This window comes from Lithobates pipiens, unplaced genomic scaffold (genome assembly GCF_037356315.1).
Source record: "Lithobates pipiens isolate NorthernLeopardFrog02 unplaced genomic scaffold, aLitPip1_a1.2 Scaffold_30, whole genome shotgun sequence".
Taxonomy (NCBI): Eukaryota; Metazoa; Chordata; class Amphibia; order Anura; family Ranidae; genus Lithobates; species Lithobates pipiens.
Genome location: NW_027507791.1, coordinates 20,099,920 through 20,113,527, shown reverse-complemented (window position 1 = coordinate 20,113,527; position 13,608 = coordinate 20,099,920). Strand labels below are relative to the sequence as shown.

At 46.8% G+C, this 13,608-nt stretch overlaps 1 protein-coding gene across 1 annotated transcript in view; it reads right to left on the bottom strand.

The window, feature by feature from the left end:
- LOC143942446 (cholesterol 24-hydroxylase-like) overlaps positions 1 to 13,608 on the bottom strand; it is an 84,341-nt gene that overhangs the window by 33,814 nt on the left and 36,919 nt on the right. The window contains exons 7-8 of the mRNA XM_077463744.1: positions 2,712 to 2,825; positions 1,678 to 1,834 (exon numbers count right to left, since the gene is read on the bottom strand). Coding sequence (XP_077319870.1) covers positions 1,678 to 1,834; positions 2,712 to 2,825 — 271 coding nt within the window. The remainder of the gene's footprint in view (positions 1 to 1,677; positions 1,835 to 2,711; positions 2,826 to 13,608) is intronic.

Here is a 13,608-nt window from a genome sequence, read left to right as displayed (position 1 = left end):
TAGACCCCCCGATCCCTCCATAAAGAGTACCTGTCACCACCTATTACTGTCACAAGGGATGTTTACATTCCTTCTGACAGCAATAAAAGTGATCAAATTTTTATTTATTTTTTTAAAACAATTTATTTATTTTAAAATAAATAATAAAAAAAAAATTTTTAAAGCGCCTGCCGTCCCCGCGAAGCAAAGAAAATGCATACGGAAGTCGCGCCCGCATATGTAAACGGTGTTCAAATCACACATGTGAGGTATCGCCGCAATCGTCAGAGCGAGAGCAATAATTCTAGCACTAGACCTCCTCTGTAACGCTAACCTGGTAACCGTAAAAAAAATTTAAAGCGTCGCTTATTGAGATTTTTAGGTACCGTACTTTGTCGTCATTCCACGAGTGCGTGCAATTATAAAGTTGACATGTTTGTTATCTATTTACTCAGCGTAACATTATCTTTCACGTTATGCAATTTTACTGTTTCATTTTTTTTAAATTCATGAAAGTGTCCCTTTTCCCAAAAAGTTGCATTTAAAACACCACTGCGCAAATACCGTGTGACATAAAATATTGCAACAATCGCCATTTTATTTTCTAGAGTCTCTGCTAAAAAAATATATATAATGTTTGGGGGTTCCAAGTAATTTTCTAGCAAAAAATATGGATTTTAACTTGTAAACACCAAAAATAGGCTTAGTCATGAAAGGGTTGATACAGGTCTGCAAGAGCCAGAAATCTTGCTTGTTTGTAGGTGACCAAATACTTATTTTCCACCATAATTTGCAAATAAATTCTTTCAAAAATCAGACAATGTGATTGTCTGGATTTGTTTACACATTTTGTCTCCTATAGTTGAGGTATACCTATGATGACAATTACAGGCCTCTCTCATCTTTTTAAGTGGGAGAACTTGCACAATTGGTGGCTGACTAAATACTTTTTTTGCCCCACTGTATGAGGGGCTCCCACCATCCCTGTGCTGTGTTCATTATGAGGGGCTCCCATCATCCCTGTGCTGTGCTCATTATGAGGGGCTCCCACCATCCCTGTGCTGTGCTCATTATGAGGGGCTCCCACCATCCCTGTGCTGTGCTCATTATGAGGGGCTCCCACCATCCCTGTGCTGTGCTCATTATGAGGGGCTCCCACCATCCCTGTGCTGTGCTCATTATGAGGGGCTCCCACCATCCCTGTGCTGTGCTGACTTCCTGGGTTTTTAACTTCATCATAACGAATAATCCTAATTAATGAAAATTCTTATTTTGTCCAATTCTGAATCTCTCATAGACTACCAGTACCAGTCTCCCACTCCCATATTAAAAAAGGTCATTTTCCCAACCCTCACTCAGCAGCAGAAGAAAACCTCTGAATGATCAACAAAACACCAGTCACGTTTCCGTTGTAACAAATTTCGTATACAATTCTGAAGCATAGCAATTCGTATTTTGGATCCTCCCGAATGTACAAATTTACGGAAATTCATACGAATTTTCGATTCGTACGAAACTAATCGCACATGTCTTTCAATTGCCTGACTTCATATACTGCCTTTCAAGCCCTAAGAATCCATAACATTACCAAATAACTGTCCAGTAATTTATTAATATTCGTTATAGGTAATGCTGGCATTTTTCCTTTCCTTACAGGAGGACGTTTTCTTAATTTCATGATAATTATTTGTCACATACCAGCAACTTGTAAGATTTTGGTGAGGATATCCTTGGGGAGCTCCTCTCCATTCAGCATGGCTTGTTTCCTCTGCATGATACATTCCTGCCCGACCTTCCGCAGCAGATCCGCACTCTTCTGAACTTTCTCAACGAAGGCCCAATGCTGGGGCATGTACTGCGGGCAGAGAGGGTCCACAATTTCACTATGCATATGACGTTCATATGCCTTCTATGTCTCCATGTAATCCCAGACAGACTTCATGGATGTTGAGATCAGGGCTCTGTGGGGGTCAAACCATCACTTCGCTGAAGATGGTTCTTAACCGCTTCCAAACCTCCCCACGTACAATTACCGCGGCAGGATGCACAAAACCACGTACCTGTATGCGATTTCGTGCACGCGGTTTAGGAGGTGTGCGTGCGTCCGCTCCCACTGTGTCCAATCACCAATCAGTGGGTCCGGCAGCAGCCGCGACCCTCCAACTGTTCACAGGAGAGACACGCACACCACTGATCTGTCAGGGCGGAAAAGTGAGGGATCCTGTTTCAGCTTAGCTGAATCACGATCTCGCTTTTCATCCAGTGAATCCATTCCCCCCTCCCCAGAGTCAGAAACACCTCCCAGGGAACACATTTAACCCCTTGATCGCCCCCTGGTGTTAACTCCTTCCCCGCCAGTGTAATTTATACAGGGGTCAGTGCATTTTTATAGCTCTGATCTGGTGTCACTGGTCCCCAAAAAGTGTCACTTAATGTCAGGTTTGTCCTCTGCAATGTTGCAGTTCTGCTAAAAATTGCAGATTGCCGCCATTGCCAGTAAAAAAAAAATAAAAAAAAATTGAAAAGTTCCTAAATCTATTCCGTAGTTTGTTGATGCTATAATTTTTGTGAAAACCAATCAATATACGCTTATTGCAATTTTATTTTTACCAAAAATATGTAGTAGAATACATATTGGCCTAAATTTATAAAGACATTTTTTTTGGAGTGCGGCTGTCCAGAATTTTTGCTCAAATTTCTTTACATAAAACTCTGCAGACAGAATTTCCTACCTGCATGAATGGGTTCTGTAGATAACGAATCATCCCTTGTAGAACCATGGAAATGGCCTCTGGAAATGCGGTCTTGTTTCCCTCCACCAAACCGAGTTCCATGCCGAAAGCCACCTATTCAGGAAGGGATTATCGGGGTTATGGTGTGGTCATAAAAAAAGTATAATCTCATGTGAAAAACAACGTATTATGAAAACAACTCAACTTGCACCTTAAAGGGCCAGTGTTTTGTCACATTCGGCGACCCATCGCATTTATCTACGGAAATGACATTCCGCTGAGAAATTTCGCACTGCACATGCGTAACTTGCCCATATGATTCATCAGGTTAAGCGACCCGTCAGAATGTGTAACGGAAGTTATCTTTAGTCGACGCCATCTTGCTACACCCCGCGCTGCTCTACAGTAAGGATACAATGACAAGGGGGAAAGCAGACATCTTGTTACCCCCAGTGGAGTTTTCCGTTTTACACTTATTTTTACCAGTAGTGAGTTTATATAGTGAAATACAGTACTTAGAACTCCATCTGACTGGTTAGATGTTGAATTTTAAAAGCAGCGAACTTCTGTCAGATCAGCAAACCTGTGAGGTGAGCAGGTGTTTCGTCACATATGGCAACCCATCACAGTTGGCTACCTGCTGGACTGCACATGTGTGACGATGCCGTATGCGTTCCACCCGAGTCCAAGTTCAAGCCCCACCATCCAAGCTCCCTCTCCATACTAAAGCAAGAACGCGGAAAGAACATGGAGAAGAAATCCCACCGAGGAAAACCTATTTAACTACAAAGGTCTCACAGAGAATTATCGGAAAGCAATCTTCAATGCCAAAAAGGACCACTTCTCATATACAATCTCAATGGCCGCAAACCAACCACGGGAACTGTTTAAACTGGTTAATCAATCAATGAATCCGGTGTGCCTAGAACCCCCAGAAAGCGAATCCCAGGATTACTGAGATTTTTTCATCGATAAAGTCAAAACCATCAGGGAAACAATTTGTCAGAAGAAAACATCCAACCTCAGCCAGCAAATACATAGAGGATGTCTGCACCAACATACCGCAACCGCCAAAATTTTCACTATCCCCAATTACCGTAGACACCGCAAAAAACATCATTAATAAACTGTGTGACAGTACCTCACCTATTGACATCATCCCCACAAAACTACTGAAAGAATGCTCCGACATCGTGGCTCCAACCATAGCCCACCTCATAAACCGATCATTCCACGAAGGGATTGTTCCCAGCATCCTCAAACAAGGCATCGTCAAACCTCTACTCAAGAAACCAAACCTGGACCCTCAGGATCCAAACAACCGTAGGCCAATTACAAGCCTCAACACCATTTCTAAGATCATGGAGAAAGCTGTAGTACATCAGCTACAACTTCACCTGGATACTCACAAACTCCTGGACCCGCTGCAATCAGGCTTCCGCCCGGGTCATGGAACAGAAACAGCTCTCCTCAAGATTTGGGATGACGCCCTCGAAGCAGCAGATGACGGAGAGCCGTGTCTCCTCGTACTGCTAGACCTAAGTGCAGCGTTTGATACAGTAGATCACAATACTCTACTCGTCCGCCTCACAGAAGTAGCCGGAGTCCAAGACATAGATCTCCAATGGTTCGCGTCCTTCCTAGGAAATCGGTCACAGACAGTGAAACTAGGAAAATTCCTCTCCGAAACTCAGGCAGCCACCTGCGGAGTCCCTCAAGGCTCTCTGTTGTCACCCGTTCTCTTCAACATTTACATTCGCCCACTCCTTCAAATCATCAGATGCTCAGATCTCTGCTTCCACTCTTACGCTGACGACACGCAACTTTATTTCCGGATCAATGGAAAAAAAGATCACCAACAACAACTTGAAAACTGCCTCAAATCAATAGAGGACTGGATGACCACCAACTCCCTCCAGCTGAACAAATCAAAGACAGAGCTTCTTATCTTACACCCAAATCATAAGCCCGCAACCAAAACCTCCTGGTCTCCACCAACCGTCTTTGGGCAGACCATCTCCCCAAAGGCCAAAGCCAAGAGTCTCTGGGTTATTTTAGACGCACAAATGTCAATGGATGCGCAAATAGGATCTGTAGTCAGTCGATCTCACCATCTGCTGCGCATGCTTCGCAGACTCATCCCTTTTATCCCAAAGAATGACAAAGCAGTGGTAGTTGGAACAATCATTAATTCACGACTGGACTACGCAAACTCGCTTTACATAGGATTACCACAATATCAACTTGCGCGATTACAACTGATCCAAAACACGGCGGCAAGGCTGATAACAGGAAAAAAAACCCTGGGAATCCATATCTCCTTCACTGAGGAGCTTACATTGGCTAACCGTAAAAAATCGGATCACGTTCAAGACCCTGTGCCTCATCCACAAATGCGTGCATAGAGAAGCTCCGCAATACCTAATGGAAAAAAATAAATCATTACACACCAAACCGCAGTCTTCGATCAGCCAACAAAAACCTCCTCCTCGTGCCCAAAGCCCGGTATAAATCCAAGGGTGATCGGAGATTCGCTGTCCAAGGGCCTCGGCTATGGAATGCTCTACCAATCAACATCCGCCAGGAAGAAAATCACCTGGCTTTTAGGAAAAAACTCAAGACCTTCCTCTTTTAGCAGATGATCAAAGCTCGCCACAGCGCCTAGAGGCGATTCAGTTCGCATTGTGCGCTATACAAGTATTTCATTCATTCATTCATTCATTCAAGTGGATATAGAGTTTGATTATATTTATGCTGAGTGAAGCTCTCTGTTGGAACGCGTATGGCGGCGTCGCGCATGCGCACTCCAGCAGGTAGCAAAATGTAATGGGTAGCCGAATGTGACATGACACAGGCTCGTTCAACATCTAACCAGTCAGACGGAGTTCTAAGTACTGTATTTGACTATATAAACTCACTTTACTGTTAAAAATAAGTATAAAATGCACAACTCCAGTGGGTGTAACAAGATGTCCGCTTTCCCCTTCTCAGTGAATGCTTACTGTAGAGAAGTGCAAGGTGTAGCAAGATGGCAGTGACAGAACGTCACCTCTGTTGCACATTGTGATGGCTCGGGGATTCTGTCGTCGTGCATGCGCACTCCAGCGGGCAGCCAAATGTGACAGGTCACCATATGTGATGAAACACCACGTCTATAATAAGAGGCGGGAAAAGGATCCAGATTTTCAGTCATTTTCAGAAGAGAGCGTATGAAGCCAACTAGATTGGCGTTTCTCAACCTCTTATCTTGGAGGAATCCTTTAAATGGTGGCCAGATCTCTGAGAACCACTGCTACAAATACATCTTACGATTAGAAATACAGTTGGTGTTCAGAAAAAAGCTAAATTTCTCAAAACATGGCAGATTGAAAAGCAAGAACTAAAAATCTGTGATGTACAAGAGCACTAAATTTAGTGCAAAAAAAAAAAAAGTACTATGAGCTACACAGAGTGCATAATTATTTGTGCATATGTAGCCTCTACTTAGGTAGGTGCTAGAATAGATTTTTTGTTCTGTAGAGTAGATAAATTTAGGCAGGACTGTCTGGCAGCCAGGACTGTTTGTTTTGGTTTGTGTGGGCTGGGAGTGGCTCAGAGCAGCAGCTGGTGACTCTCAGGTAGCGTCACTGAGACATCCCCTCTTTCTTCTAGAGGATTCTAGAAGGAGAGGAGAGTTGGAGCTGCCTGGGGTGTTCTAAGGAGCCCTGACCAACCCCCAACTTGGATTGGCAGGGGGCAGGCCTCCTTAAATACCCAGCTAGGTGGGAGTTATCGGGTGGAGGAGATGGAGTACTAGGCTGTCAGGGCCTTTGAGGGAGCTCCCCAGTCTTGGGTGGGGGGGGGGGGGGGGTGACCTTGGGCCTGGCGCTCAGGTGCAGGACAGGGCCTCACAAAACAACGTGAAGGTCCTGGACAGGAGGCACAGGAGAAGCAAGAGGGCAGCAGGAGCTAGTACTGCCGGGCAAGTCTTCAGGAGGCAACCACTGGTTGCAGTCTGGAGGGCTGGTGAGTGACATGCACAGTTGGGAGGACTGGGGAGGCACGCCCGAGAGGACTGGGAGCATGCAGTCAGAGATGGGTGCAGAGCCAGTGGAGAGGAATGCAATGATGTGGGCAGCGAGTTGGGCGGCTGCAGCTAGGAGGGCTGGCAGGGCCTGAAGAGGGCTGACTGGGAACACTAGGCCATCTGTAGGACAGCTAGCACTATAGACTTTGCATTTCTTGCTACACTATAGGGACCTACGGTCCCTGCCTGCAAAAGGGCAGTTGCTAAGGCCTGGCTGAGCCAGTGTCAGGCCTAACTTTATATGTGCTAGCTGCTCCTGAGAAATAAGAGTTGTGCAGGAGGAAGGGAGAGGAATAGTCTGAAAGCAAGGGAAGTGCTGGAGGAGACTGAAGTAGTAAGATGTACAGGGAGTCCCTATTGATTGATATACAATTCACTGGGCATCCCATATTTCCCTTACCCCATCAAAGTTAAATTTCTTCGATAAAATAAACAAAAAACAAGCACACCGGTCCAGCTTGGGAAGGGGGAAAGATGTGTTGGTGAATGTCTGAATTGAAGGGGGTCATGCTTTGATTTCATGACAATTCAGAAATACATTTATCTTACTTTTCTTGTCATCTTTATCCATTTCTGTTGTGGAGTTGGTGGTGAATAATCAAGTATCGATGGCATAGGTTCTTAGATCATTTACCAGTGGCTGGTAAAGAGATACTCCCCTCTAAGATATACCCCTCCCTCTATGGCGGCTTTACCGGATGATCAGTCTGTTCATATCCCCATGATTTTGGAGCAATTACTCTTATGCAAATAGTTTTTGAATACACAGTGCTTGTTGTGCCTGATACCAATTATATTCTCCTGAAGAAGCTAATTTTCAAGGTGAAACATGTAGAGATGAAATCAGTCAGCACATGTATTCGTACTATAACATTAACATTTATTCTTTGTATGTTTGTTTTTATTGTTTGAAAAAAAAATCGACTTTTACGAAATGATTTGGTTCTATGGGGCAGCACAGTGGTGTAGTGGTTAGCACTTTCACCTAGCAGCAATAGGGTTGCTGGTTCAAATCCTGACCACGACACCATCTGCCTGGAGTTTGTATGTTCTCCCTGTGCCTGCGTGGGTTTCCTCCAGGTACTCCGGTTTCCTCCCACACTCCAAAGACATGCTGGTAGGTTAATTAGACCCTGTCCAAAAAAAATTGGCCATAATATGTGTATGTCAATGTTGTATGTGTTAAGTGTGTTGGGACCCTACAGGTTAAAGGACCGCATAAAAAAAAAAAAAAAAAAAAAAAGCTGCAGATGGACACCGGTGGCAAGAAAGCGCCCTGAGGCGATTCAGTTTGCATAGGCAGCGCTAGACAAGTCACTTACTCATTCTAATTTGGCACCTTAAAAATCCCATTTATACTTTTCAAATTTCTTTATATTTTCCAAGGGATATTTTCTAGTTGATAAGCAAAATACCTTTTCTCCCAAGCACATGGACTGTTCATTGTGTTAGAGTGACTGAGAATTGAATGCCAGGCTGGGCAGGGTGACTGGTGGACCACAACATTCAGCGGCTCCTACAGGGGGCACCTCTACACATAGAAGTAATTATGCACATATTGTATAATTACATGTGGGCATTTTTTTTATACATTGTTCAAATAGAAAACTGATATTTCAGAAAAAGAGCTGGTTTATTGTTTACAAAGTATTGTTACCAAAATGACATGGAGAATGCCAGCCAAAATGGTGGCTGGGCAAGGTGCATTTAAAGATCCTTCAGATCACCCCAGACCTCATAAGAGCCTATATAGGGCTATGGTGGACTTCCAGACTTCTGAACAGCACATCCAGATTTTTTTTTTCCAATACTTTGATTCAAGACAACACATGGTAAAGTACAGAATTCACAGCTCCAGTAGTTCTGGAGTGAAACATTGAGAATTCAACATATCTAACACCATTGCATACATAAAGATGCAGATAAGTCTCTTATCTGGGAGTCTCTGAACCCCGCGTGACATGTTATAAAGAAGAAGAAAAGGAATGACCCAAGGTTCACGCAAAATGTAAGGATAGCTTAGAAGGGAAAGAAGAGGGGGGGGGTTAAAGAGCCAGACATACTGCCAGCACATCGGGAGTCTGGGGATTCACAATCATAGTGTCCAGTAAGGGAGATTTGATTCATCAGCTCCTTCCACACCTCAGGGTAGACAAATTTGTGCCAGTAGAACCATTTTTGAAAGCCTTTCTCCGTGGCCACTAAGTTTTCCATCTCCTCGATTTCCGCATTTTTTTTCAAACAAACGGCTATGGAGGGCGCTGTAAACAGCAGAGGTAAAATAGATTGCCTGTAGACCTTACTTGAGAACCGATGGTGGTGTAGAAGGAAAAACGAAGGGTCTTTCAAGAGCACACGGTCAGTGCATTTTTGGATGATATGTTGGCCCTCTGTCCAAATATGACTGTAGAAGGTGGCAAGACCAGAAAAAGAGAACCGGATTCCTCTCCACATCTCCAAGATTCGAGCACTGGGGGAACATCCTTTGGAGCTTAAATCGGTGTATGGCACCACCGGGACAACACTTTGAGCCCAGATTCCTGGTATTTAGAACAAATAGAGGTTTTGTAAGAAAACAGAAGAATTCTCTCCACCTGTTTATCTGTGAAGTTCAAACCCAGGTTCTCACCTGTTGATATGGGGGGGGGGGGGTCTGAAGTCTGAGCACACACAGATTTTGACACCATTAACATGAACAGTGCTGATCTAGAGCCTAATACGGTGGAACCTTGGATTATGAGTAAAGCAGTTAAAGATAGTTTTGAAAGCAAAACGAGCAACCTTTTTTTTTTTTTGATCCTCACTGTTTGCTAGTGTTTTCTCGCAAAACAAGCAGGATTCAAGCCAATGGGATGTGCAGTACCGCATTTGGCCAGAGGTGTGGGGGCACCATTCGGTATACTCGGAATCACTTGGAAATACTCTGTTCCCAAGTTCAGTCTCCCCCCCCCCCACCTCTGGCCGCTTGCAGTATTGAATGCAATAGAAGTCAATGCAGAACAAATTATCTTTGTTTTCATTGACTTCTGTGGGAAATGCTTTGGATTACAAGCATTCTCCTGGAACGGATTATGCTCATAATCCAAGGTTCAACTTTAAATAGAACACGTAGGTATTTGAGCAACACTACTCATTATACACTAGCATGTGCATTGTGGCACATTTTAAATAAAATGTGGTATGCCCAGAATATTTCATGCCCAGAATATTTCACACCCAGAGCAGATCAGTAATAAACACAAAACGAAATAATAAATTGCCAGAAAAGTGAAAAGCGTGTACTTTAATAGGTGAACAAGGCTGTTCCCCAAATTGGTGATCATTTGGGAAGCACATCCTTGCAGTGGTGGTCAGTATAGAAGTCCTTCCTCCTTACAAGCCCCCTCTACCCCTTAGATTGGTAGTCAGTATAGGGCCCCTGTTAAACTGACAGTCAGTAGAGCAGTTCTCCTTTTCATTGGCAGGTAAAGTAGAAGTGACCCCTAACATCGGCAGTGAGAGTGCAGACGTTCCTTTACATTTTCAATCGATACAAATGTGACCCCCTGCATTGTTAGAGCCCATTCACACAGGGGCAACTCTTGATCCGACTTCAGGTCGCCCCTAGTCGCCTCAGGTCGCCTCAGGTCGGACAACATTTAAAAAGCAATGTAAGTGAATGAGAGCCGTCTTAATGCACACTACTAAAGTCGCTCCGACTTCAGAAAAGGTTCCTGTACTACTTCTATCCGACTTGTAGGCGACCGGTACCCATTTATTTCAATGGAGATCGCCTCCAAGTCGGATCTCCGTCTATACGGAGGCGACTTTGACAGAATTATTAGCTCTGAAGGGGGAACTCCACTGCAAATTTCTGAAAAAAATTTGGCGTGGGTTCCCCCTCCGAGAGCATACCAGGCCCTTAGGTCTGGTATGGATTCCAAGGGGAACCCCCTACGCCGAAAAAAACGGCGTGGGGGTCCCCCCCAGATCCACACCAGACCCTTATCCGAGCACGCTACCCGGCCGGCCAGGAAAGGGGGTGGGGACGAGCGGGCGGCCCCCCCCCCTCCTGAGCCGTACCAGGCCGCGTGCCCTCAACATGGGGGGGGTGCCTTGGGGGAGGGGGGGCGTGCGGCCCCCCCACCCCAAAGCACCTTGTCCCCATGTCGATGAGGACAAGGGCCTCTTCCCGACAACCCTGGCCATTGGTTGTCGAGGTCTGCGGGCGGGGGGCTTATCGGAATCCGGGAGCCCCCTTTAATAAGGGGGCCCCCGGATACCGGCCCCCCACCCTATGTGAATGAGTATGGGGTACAATGTACCCCTACCCATTCACCTGTGGAAAAAAAGTACAAAAAAAAAACACAACACAGGGAAAAAATATTTTATTGCACAGCTCCGGGGGTCTTCCGTCTTCGGGGGTCTTCTCGCCGGACTCCTCCGCTATCTTCTTGTAGCTCTTTTACTAGCGGAGGAGCCCGGCATTCTTCCTCCCCGCCGCCGGCCTCTTCTCCCGACTTCGGGGGTCTTGTCCCCCTCTTCGGTTCTTCTGCCGGGCCACCGCGCCTTCTTATAGCTCTTTTACAGGCGGTGGCCCAGTCTTCTGTCGCCGCCGCCGCCGCCGCCGCCTTCCGTTCTTCTTCTTCTTCTTCTTCTCCAGGAGATGTTGACACGACGCTCTCTCCGGCCACAATGCCAGGGACGCGCTCCGCTGCCACTTATATAGGGACAATGGGGCGGTGTCACATGGGTTGATGTCACATGGGTTGGTCACATGGGTTGATGTCACATGGTGACCCCGCCCCCTTACCATGTGACATCAACCCATGTGACCAACCCATGTGACATCAACCCATGTGACACCGCCCCATTGTCCCTATATAAGTGGCAGCGGAGCGCGTCCCTGGCATTGTGGCCGGAGAGAGCGTCGTGTCAACATCTCCTGGAGAAGAAGAAGAAGAAGAACGGAAGGCGGCGGCGGCGGCGGCGGCGACAGAAGACCGGGCCACCGCCTGTAAAAGAGCTATAAGAAGGCGCGGTGGCCCGGCAGAAGAACCGAAGAGGGGGACAAGACCCCCGAAGTCGGGAGAAGAGGCCGGCGGCGGGGAGGAAGAATGCCGGGCTCCTCCGCTAGTAAAAGAGCTACAAGAAGATAGCGGAGGAGTCCGGCGAGAAGACCCCCGAAGACGGAAGACCCCCGGAGCTGTGCAATAAAATATTTTTTCCCTGTGTTGTGTTTTTTTTTTGTACTTTTTTTCCACAGGTGAATGGGTAGGGGTACATTGTACCCCATACTCATTCACATAGGGTGGGGGGCCGGTATCCGGGGGCCCCCTTATTAAAGGGGGCTCCCGGATTCCGATAAGCCCCCCGCCCGCAGACCCCGACAACCAACGGCCAGGGTTGTCGGGAAGAGGCCCTTGTCCTCATCGACATGGGGACAAGGTGCTTTGGGGTGGGGGGGCCGCACGCCCCCCCTCCCCCAAGGCACCCCCCCCATGTTGAGGGCACGCGGCCTGGTACGGCTCAGGAGGGGGGGGGCCGCCCGCTCGTCCCCACCCCCTTTCCTGGCCGGCCGGGTAGCGTGCTCGGATAAGGGTCTGGTGTGGATCTGGGGGGGACCCCCACGCCGTTTTTTCGGCGTAGGGGGTTCCCCTTGGAATCCATACCAGACCTAAGGGCCTGGTATGCTCTCGGAGGGGGAACCCACGCCAAATTTTTTTCAGAAATTTGCCGTGGAGTTCCCCCTTGAGCTCATTCTCTGCTTGGCATCGGCAAAAGTCGCCTGGCCTGGGGCGACTTGTAAGTCGTCCCAAGTCGGGCTTGAAGTCATCACAAGTCGTTTTGAAGTCGTCCCAAGTCGCGCTGTGATCTTAACTCAAGTCGTGTCCAAGTTGCCTGACTCAAGTCGCCTACAAGTCGTGTTGCCCCTGTGTGAATGGGCTCTCAGTCAAAGTTGAAGTGACCCCTTACATTGGTGGTCAGAGAAGGGACCTATTTAGCGTTTTGCTTTTGCTGTAAAGTAATTCTTTGTTTGAGAGCAGATTTTGCTATATTTATTTACATTGTTATGTAAATATGTACATACTTATGTATATTATATATGTATTGATTTTATGCTTATTGATTGCAAGACTTTAACACCCCTTTCACACCAGGGCGTTTTGCAGGCGCTATAGCGTTAGAAATAGCGCCTGCAATCCGCCCTAAAGAAGCTGCACCATTGTGTGCAGTGTGAAAGCCCCGAGGGCTTTCACACTACAGCGGTGCGCTGGCAGGACGTCAGAAAAAAGTCCTGCCAGCAGCTTTTTTGGAGCGGTGAAGGAGCGGTGAAGGAGCGGTGTGTTTACCGCTCCTCCACCGCTGCTCCCCATTGAAATCAATGGGGCAGCGCTGTAATGCCGCCGGCAAAACACCGCTATTGCGGCGTATTGCCGGCGGTTTTTAACCCTTTCGCGGCCGCTAGCGGGGGGGTAAAAGCGCCCCGCTAGCGGCCAAAATGCGCCGCAAATCCGGCCGTAAAACGCCTCTAGAAATAGCGGCGTTTTACCGCCGACGCTATCAGCGGTGTGGTGTGAAAGGGGGTTTAGTAAAGAAAAATTGGAAGAAGTGACAACTTACATTGGTGGTCTGGGGAGAAGTGACCCCTTACATTGGTGGTCATAGTTGAAGTGACCCCTGTAACATGGGGGACCATTAGCTCTAGCAGTAGATTTGTTTTCAGGTGACTCACAGCAGTCAGGAACCATGTTAGAGGGCATGGCAGCCCATATTTATTGAAAATGGCAAAAGCAAAGTAAAAGTCCAACATATAATGTTTCCCTCACAGGGGTTCTCTTTTGGTGATAT